Source organism: Alosa pseudoharengus, unplaced genomic scaffold, assembly GCF_046254945.1.
Source record: "Alosa pseudoharengus isolate Yale_2024_CS ecotype anadromous, Long Island Sound unplaced genomic scaffold, YU_APseudo_1.1 YU_APseudo_1.1_scf_9, whole genome shotgun sequence".
NCBI classification, from domain to species: domain Eukaryota; kingdom Metazoa; phylum Chordata; class Actinopteri; order Clupeiformes; family Clupeidae; genus Alosa; species Alosa pseudoharengus.
In genome coordinates this window covers 36564411-36573621 of record NW_027468881.1, presented here as the reverse complement: position 1 = coordinate 36573621, position 9211 = coordinate 36564411, and the positions used below count along the sequence as shown (strand labels likewise).

General features: G+C 49.0%; 1 protein-coding gene across 2 annotated transcripts in view; it reads left to right on the top strand.

Moving 5' to 3' along the window:
* Positions 1–8644, top strand: part of plxna1a (plexin A1a) — a 162012-nt gene extending 153368 nt beyond the window's left edge. For both annotated transcript variants that reach the window (XM_076275564.1, XM_076275563.1), the window contains exons 24-32: positions 481–627; positions 926–1085; positions 1659–1762; positions 1870–1966; positions 3362–3552; positions 5107–5276; positions 5613–5825; positions 5987–6137; positions 8278–8644. In XM_076275564.1, the coding sequence (XP_076131679.1) occupies positions 481–627; positions 926–1085; positions 1659–1762; positions 1870–1966; positions 3362–3552; positions 5107–5276; positions 5613–5825; positions 5987–6137; positions 8278–8373 (1329 nt within the window). In that variant the 3' untranslated portion in view covers positions 8374–8644. The remainder of the gene's footprint in view (positions 1–480; positions 628–925; positions 1086–1658; positions 1763–1869; positions 1967–3361; positions 3553–5106; positions 5277–5612; positions 5826–5986; positions 6138–8277) is intronic.
* Positions 8645–9211: the final 567 nt, after the last annotated feature.

Below are 9211 nucleotides of genomic sequence, written 5' to 3'. Positions count from 1 at the left end.
TCAAGCTGTGAACACAAGCAGACTGCTGGCATGGGCTTTACATGCAGCCCCTCAATCTCAGTGTGGAAATGCAGTGTACACAATATCATATACATACATAAACATATATGTATTGTGTATATATACCATTGTTGCATTTACTTAAATAAATTGTGTAATGAAAATGTCAGATCTGTTACTTTGAGGTACAATATAATATATATTCATATATTCATATCCATGTTTGATTGTCTTTGAATTCTGTCATCACTGTGTCAGTGTATGCTTCTCTTAGTGATCATAAGGAAAAGGACACAGTTAGTGCTACTCATTTTGACACTGCACCAATTTCTGCCTCTGTTGATTTATTGATTCCCTCTCTCATTTTCTATCCCTCTATCTCTCTCTCCCTCACCCTCCCTCTTTCTCTCTCCCCCTCTCCCCCTTTCACTCTCCCTCCCCCTCTCCATCTCCATCTCTCTCTCTCTCTCTCTCTCTCAGGAGTGTGCCGGGGAGCCCCTCTTCATGCTGTACTGTGCCATGAAGCAGCAGATGGAGAAGGGCCCCATTGACGCCATTACGGGCGAGGCACGCTACTCCCTCAGCGAGGACAAGCTCATCCGCCAGCAGATCGACTACAAGACCCTGGTCAGCTCAGCCACGGCACACAGTCAAATAAACATGTACCCAGCAGGCACCCACAAACCACTAGCCAGCCTGAGGAACACTCCATTAACACTCTTTCACTGGAGTCCCACGCTCCTTATTTCTACAGTTACATAGTCTACTAATATTCTACTGTGTACGATGGCTCTCTATAAAGGTGTCTGTACTTCCTTCACCCAGCTACACTCTCCCCGAGCCATTTCTGCATGTATCTGTGAGCCTTTAAACACGTATTGACAGCGCGGCGATGACTAATGGCCTGTGGGTTTGTCCCCTGCAGACTCTCCACTGTGTAAACCCGGAGAATGAGAACGCCCCGGAGGTGATGGTCAAGTGCCTGAACTGTGATACCATCACCCAGGTGAAGGAGAAGCTCCTGGACGCTGTGTACAAGGGCAGTCCCTACTCCCAGCGGCCCAAGGCTGGGGACATGGACCTGGGTAAGAGGAAGGCCTGTTCACAGATGGAGCATAGAAATAACTGGATCCAGCTAGTGTGGTGTAGTTCAGCTTTCAGTGTTTCCCACAGAATTGAATTCTATTTGTGGTGGTTGGTTTGCAGAATTGACTTGAATGCAACAGTTTTTAACAAATTAGCACAGCGTGGTTATGATGCTAACCAGATTTAAGCACAATTTAGTACAACCTGGAAAATCATTGCGTGGTGGTCAATGTTGATATTGTGGTGGGCTGCCACAAGTAAGTCAATGCATGGGAAACACTGAGCTTTAGTACAGGGCCATTAGTGTGGGCAACACTGTCAGTGTACTGTACGCCTCATTGAAAGAGCATGTTTTTTTTACAAAAGAGTAATCATAGATTGAAAGACGCCTAGACATTTTTTGAAAATGATATGGTCGGGTTGTCGGGTTATTTTCTGAAAAGTGTTTTTTTTCTCTTTAAAAGTATGTCCCATCACTCAGTTTGCCTGTCTCAGTGAGAGGCCATTTTGGAGCCCAGTCAAATGAGCGTTTTTGGATTCTTTTGCTGACATCGTTTTTTGGTCCTTTGCAGAGTGGCGTCAGGGCAGGATGGCTCGGATCATTCTCCAAGACGAGGACGTCACCACGAAGATTGACAATGACTGGAAGCGCTTAAACACACTCGCTCACTATCAGGTACTGTATGCTATGCCAGGGAAATGTTCTCCACAACACGGTTTCTCTTGTTCTAGTGTTTTGGAGTGTATGCACAGTGACCTGATCCCATCCTTCTCACTGTGCAGGTTACAGACGGGTCAGCCGTTGCCCTTGTGCCAAAGCAGAACTCTGCCTACAACATCTCCAACTCCTCAACATTCACTAAATCTCTCAGCAGATATGGTGAGTACCTCTGTCCCTGCCCTCTCCAGTCTAATGGGAAGGCTCCCTCCAGGCTCTGACTAACAGCCAGTAATGACCTTGTGAATACATTCCACCATGGACATCAGAATTGAAATGTGCCATTTCCTTACGCTTGTGTTGGTCTCTCCTGGTTCCCATTTGTCTCTGGAAGCTGATAGACGCTCAAAGGGAGAAAGAGAGAGTGAGAAAGAGAGTGAGAGGGAGAAAGAGAGAGTGAGAGTGAGAAAGAGAGAGTGAGAGTGAGAAAGAGAGAGTGAGAGTGGTAGGAGAAAACTGGCACATACTCTTCTTCAGAAAAGGAGGGACATGATTGCATTGGACCGCAGACACTCAAAGCTATGAAACGTGGTGCTGTGGCGGCCAGAGAGTCCATCTGCGTTACAGCGGTCATGTGTGTCCTGCATTGTGTTCGCAAGTGCGGCACAGCGGTCATGTGTGTCCTGCATTGTGTTTGCAAGTGTGTCCTCTCTCCTGGAGGCCCCACATTGTTGTCACAGGCTCCGTTGTTGGCATGGCAACTGAGATTGGAACGGCAAAGCCTTTTTTTTTACCACAAGCCTCATCCTACCTGGCATTCACCTTGATGGCAGCGTGCCTTTAGCCAGAACAATTTTTCATGATTACTGTCTGCAGAGCCCCGCTAAAATACCCCAACAACAAATACCCACGATATCTACAATTATGAAAATCCTCCCAGCTAGTCCTCCTGGAGTCTGTGATTCGGCGGAACTGTTTGGATTCTTGGCCGACAGCGAAATGCAAACCAGGCCCCCCCTGGCTCCCGTCCACACAGAGCGGCACAACAGATTGGCATCTCTTTGGTGTCCCGGTCTGACTTTTGACACCCGTCCGATTAACGATGAAACCAGGCTTTCACATAGCCTCCGGGGAGGTGCACAGATCTTCGCTCTCCTAACTGCAGTTTAAATTATTGTTCCTGTACAGAGGAGAATATTATGTACAATATGTGTCGTGTGTGTGTGTGTGTTTGTTTGTGTGCAGTGGGGGATTGTAGGGAGAAAGGCAATCCGCTATGTCAATTAATTTGCTTTCTTGGCCACCATTTGTCACCATTTTCCCTTCGCTTTTTGCTTTCACTTCTTTGTAATTGTTGTTCTTTCTCTGAATTCTGTTTTGTTGTTGTCATTGGACTCAGTTAAATGCTGTGCTTAGTGAACTCCCTGATGGATGCATTTGAATGCTTCAATGTGTCCACCCAAAAAAAGGTATAAAGTGACCTTTAATGGACGCACAGGCATTGTTGTCTTTGAAAAACCTACTGAGGATGAACATCTAAAGCCTGGGGTCTGTCCTTACACTCTGTCTGCCTGTATGTGTGTGTGTGTGTGTGTGTCTGTGTGTGTGTGTGTGTAGAGAGCATGCTGAGGACGGCCAGCAGCCCAGACAGCCTGCGTTCCCGGACGCCCATGATCACGCCAGACCTGGAGAGCGGCACCAAGCTGTGGCACCTGGTCAAGAACCACGACCACTCCGACCAGCGGGAGGGGGACCGCGGCAGCAAGATGGTGTCCGAGATCTACCTGACCCGTCTGCTGGCTACCAAGGTACGTGCCGACCTACTGAAGGCTCTCTCTATCGTCTTTCTCATCTCCTGTCTTCATTGTTTTGCTTCTTCAGTGGTGGACACCAGACAATAAGAAGCCAAAACATCTCTTATGAGAAATGAAAAACGCAAAGCTTTGAAAGTTTATAGCCTGGAAATGATTGCATCATAAGCCTTATCGTACAAGCCGTGGGTTCGGTGTCCAAATGTCTCCATATTGTCCACCTCTCTCTCACACACACACACACGCCCTCTCGCTGCCTCACTCCCTCTCCTTCGGCCCATCTCTGTCTTTTCTCCATTTGTTTGTCCAGATTGCTTCTCTCTCTAATTGTGTGGGAAGGAGAAAATGGAAATGAGAAGCTGTTTACAAGCCTCTTGGGTGGTCAATTTGGCCTCATAATAAAAAGATAGATAAATGGGATGGGAAGGGGTGCAATGGAAACAGCGGGAGACAGGTCATTTGTTGTGGATCGAGTGCTCCTCAGTGCGTGCTGACAGAGAGGCCAATGCAATGCGTCCGGGGGGGGGGGGGTGCGTCTGAGTAGCCACCATGACCAGTGGACGAGCCTGATGGGGCTTCGTTCTCTTGCTCCAGTCACCCCCTGAGGGCTCTCCTGTTATCATGCCAGGGACCTGCAGCTCCAGTCTGGCAGGGACAGGAGGAGAACGCTGGTCCCAGATCAGTGACGCGGCTCTAGAATGAGCCAGACACCTCTTGCGTGTGTGTGTATGTGTGTGCGTGCATGCCTGCGTGTGCGTGTGTGTGTGCGTGTGTGTGTGCGTGCGTGCGTGTGCGTGCCTGCGTGCGTGCGTGTGTGTGTATGTGTATGTGTGTGCGTGCATGCCTGCGTGTGTGTGCGTGCGTGCGTGCGTGCGTGCGTGTGCGTGCCTGCGTGCGTATGTATGTGTGCTGTGAGAGGGTGATTGGGCTGGTGAGCCCATGTGCCATTTTCTCAGACATAACCAATGACACAGGTCTCACTCTAGCGGCGTCACTGATTTCAGGGAAACCCAAGTTTGATCGGCGCTAGGTCAGTTTTGAACTGCGTGTATGCTGTCAGGCCTGGTTTCATGCTTGGACATCATCATGTTCACCACCACCACTGTGGCTCTTAAACCACAAAAGGCATTTCATAATGGAGAACTGGAGGGGATTTTTTATTTTTGGAATGGCGTAAATGCTGTTGCTTTGCCTCGCATGAAGCAATCATATTTAAATACCCGTAGAGTGCTCGCCACATACACATATTTGTTCTTGTTTTCTGTACGAAGAGGGATTGGAATGTCTTCAAAATAATTCACGATGTTAGCATTGTGGCGTCTGGGCCTGCGCTAATAATAATAATTCACGATGTTAGCATTGTTGCGTCTGGGCCTGCGCTAATAATAATTCACGATGTTAGCATTGTGGCGTCTGGGCCTGCGCTAATAATAATTCACGATGTTAGCATTGTGGCGTCTGGCCCTGCGCTAATAATAATTCACGATGTTAGCATTGTTGCGTCTGGGCCTGCGCTAATGCTCTGTGAATGGCATGTGTTCACTTGTCCAGGGTACGCTACAGAAGTTTGTGGATGACCTTTTCGAGACGATCTTCAGCACAGCTCACCGGGGCAGCGCCCTGCCTCTGGCCATCAAGTACATGTTCGACTTCCTGGACGAGCAGGCGGACAAACACCAGATCACTGACTCCGACGTCAGACACACCTGGAAGAGCAACTGGTGAGAGGCAAAATTACCTGTGTGTGTGTGAGTGTGTGCATGCATGTGTGTGTGTGTGTGTGTGTGTGTCTGTGTGTGTGTGTGTGTGTGCGCATGTTTGAGTGTGTGGTCTCATTGTCATTTTAATGCAGTGTGTATATTTATCTTTTCGTGTGCGCCTCTTTGCGTCAGTGCGTTTGTGCCTGTAGATTATTGGATTTCTCATGTGCATTGATTTGTATGACCTTGAAGTTGCATATGAGCTCGTGCATTGCATCAGTGCTTGGCGTTGTAATTGTGTTGACATGGCTCATGTGGTATGTAGAAGCTGATGTGCAGTGTGACTCCTATCCGCAGCCTACCGCTCCGCTTCTGGGTGAATGTCATCAAGAACCCCCAGTTCGTCTTTGACATCCACAAGAACAGCATCACTGACGCCTGTCTGTCAGTGGTGGCACAGACCTTCATGGACTCCTGCTCCACCTCCGAGCACAAACTGGGCAAAGACTCACCCTCCAACAAGCTGCTCTACGCTAAAGACATCCCCAACTACAAGAACTGGGTGGAGAGGTACATTCACCAATCAGCAGATTCTCATATGCTTGACCTTTCTGAGTACGATGAAACGCATGCTTGAATGTTCCGCCTGGATGAAATACAGATGAGGGATTTATTCTGCAGCGCTTAATGTCCCTCTTGGCTATCCATAATCGAGCTGCTCTTCCCTGCAGGTACTACTCGGACATCGCCCGCATGCCAGCCATCAGTGACCAGGACATGAGCGCCTACCTGGCGGAGCAGTCCCGGCTGCACCTCAGCCAGTTCAACAGCATGAGCGCGCTGCACGAGATCTACTCCTACATCGTCAAGTACAAAGACGAGGTGAGTGAGCCCAGCCAGTTAGCCCAGCCAGTGACCCAGCCCAGTTAGCCCCGCCAGTGAGCCCAGCCAGTGAGCACAACCCAGTGAGCCCAGCCCAGCCAGTTAACTCAGTGACCCAGCCAGTGAGCCCAGTGACCCAGCCAGTGAGCCCAGCCAGTGAGCCCAGCCCACCCAGTGAGCCCATCCAGTGAGCCCAGCCCAGCCAGTGAGCACAACCCAGCCAGTGACCCAGCCAGTTAGCCCAGCCCAGCCAGTGAGCCCATCCAGTGAGCCCAGCCCAGCCAGTGAGCACAACCCAGCCAGTGACCCAGCCAGTTAGCCCAGCCCAGCCAGTGAGCACAACCCAGCCAGTCAGCCCAGCCCAGCCGGCCGGTGAGCCCAACCAGTGACCCAGCCAGTGAGCCCAGCCCAGCGGGCCGGTGGGTGTTCAGCAGTGGTGCCTTTGGCCCAGTGGGCTGCCCAAACACAGGACTGCGGGACCTTCTGTTGTTTCACAGCTCTGCAGGTGGTGTCACTAGAGAGTTTTGTAGCCCAGGGTTTTATCGTAGTCGCTCAGTCCCCAGTCAGAGTCTGTCTGCATTAAAGGACATCTCTCGGATCTCATCTCAGATTTACGTCTTGACAAGTGGGCGATTCATTCAGTGCTGTTCATTGCTCACTTCGGCCATCATTTCATACCCCATGCATTTTGCACAGTATTTTCTTGTAGACAGTATAATCAAATAGTGCTGTATATCTGCATATATTCTGTTTAGTGTTGTCACTGACAACCTGCGCTGCAGTGCATCATCTAGTGCTGCTTCCGTGTGATCTATACACACATGGCTTGTGGAGATGGACACACACTGAGATGCACATTGCTAACTAATGAGAAGTGTGAGGAGTGGTGAGCCATCACTGTTAAGTTGTGTGTGTGTGTGTGTGTGTGTGTGTGTCTGTGTGTGTGTGTGAGTGTGTGTGTGTGTGAAAAGAGATAATGAGGCACAAGCCATTTAGTCTCAGCTATTCACTGCATCCTCATTACTGTTTTTCTCTCTGTGTGCATGTGTGTGTGTATAAAGGGCAGAGGAAGTAGGGGAGAGTAGGGGTGTGTGTGTGTGTGTGTGTGTGTGTAAAGCCTATCCCTATCTCTGGCACTATTGTGAGCAGTCTTACAATTGGCCAGTTCCGCAGCATGGTGCGCGGAGTGCCCTCTCCCAAACTGTAATGTGCGTGCGGCGTCTGAATGGACGTGGGGGTCCAATCCTAACCCTATTCAGCGTCTGACACCGCGGCCCTTCATCCACGCTCGGCTTTGTCTCGCCCCTCCCCTCTGGGCGCCTAATGCACTGCAGCTGGCTCCATTCGCACGCCGGCCGCCGCCGTGGCAATCATCGCCGCTTATTATCCAGATGTGGGTGTCCACGAAGCGCCCGGCGAGAATTAGCGCCATATAATGCAGCCGCAGCCCGAGCTGTTAGTGACCTCACCTCTCTCTCTCTCTCTCCCTCTCCCTCTCTCCCGCTCTCTCGTTCACCCTCTCTCTCTCTCTCTCTCTCTCTCTCTCTCTCTCTCTCTCTCTCTCTCTCTCTCTCTCTGTGTTCTCTCCTTCTTTGTTTCTTCTGCACGCTCCTGTCTCTGTGAGAGTCCTCAGATGGTGTCCTCTGTGCTCCCCATCAAGCGCACTTCTTTCTTTGATTTTTAATTCAGATTTTTTGGAAGCCTTTTCTTCTCTCTATGTGTCTATTTCTGTCTGTGTGAGTGTGTGTGAGTGAGTGTGAGTGAGTGTGAGTGAGTGTGTGTGAGTGTGTGAGTGTGTGTGCGTGTGTGTGTGTGTGTGTGTGTGTGTGTGTGTGTGTGTGTGTGTGTGTGTGTTTGTTGTGTGTGTGTGTGGTTACATCCATGAGTGCATTAGATACAGTCATGCCTTTCTGTCATTTGTAAATAGCTCGTCCTGTTTTGTTGTTGTTGCTGCTCCTCCACTGCACCTCCTCCTCCCACCCCTCTTCTGGGCTCCTGTCCTCCTGCTCTGTCCTTCCCCTCTTTGTCCTCCTCCTCTCTTTCTTCCCATCCCCCTTCTCTTCCTCCTCTCCTTTTCTCTTCTCTGTACCTCTCTCCTCTCCTCTCTTCTCATCTGGTGGTCTGCTCTCCTCCTCCGCAGATCTTGACCGCACTACAGAAGGATGACCAGGCTCGCCGGCAGAGGCTCCGCAGCAAGCTAGAGCAGGTCATCGATACCATGGCGCTGGCCAGCTGAGAACCGCTCGGCCAGCAGCGGTGGAACTGGAGAACGCTCTTAACCCCCCCCCCCCAAAAAAAAACAAAAACAAACAAAAAACAAACAAACAGGAAGCTAAAGGACTGCAACATGGACTGAAGCAGTACACTGGAGACCCACCACAAGCTCCTAGGGTGGGCACCTTTTGCATCACATCCCGTTTCCCCTCCAGCTGCCTAAGAACTGTTACACTCCCCGTGGGCAGCACTCTTAGTGCTGGTTGCTCTACAGGTTACTTTTGATTTTGTTTGTAGTTTTTTATATATATATATATATATATATATATATATATATATCAATCAGTCATCCGCTGCAGTTGTTGAACTGCTGTGTAGAAGGCAAGGAGGGATGGAGCAGAGAAGAATGTCGTCGGACTACAGGGATCATGCTTCCATCGTGTGAATGGACACACTGACGGGAGTCCTTCTCCCATGTGGATGAATGGATGGATGGATGTCACTCCCTTTTAGTGCTTCATTTTCAAAAAATGGTTTTATATATATTTTTTTTTGTTTTATCGATCTGCCCACTCTCCAGTCTCCTGCCACATGTGTTACTGCTGAATTTGCACAAATAACAGGAACAAAAGATGAAATATATAAATATAAATATATATATATATATAGATATATAAATGCAACTGCATTTTTTAAAGACAAAATGAAAAGAAGTTTTCCATTTTATCGTAGAGAGTTCAACAAAAAATGGATTTGATATTTCAAAGACTGAATAATGAAAATGAAAAAAAGAAAGGTGTCATGTGCCATGTTTTATTTGAATGTTGTTTAGTGCAGAACTTTTTTTAGATTAAAAAATG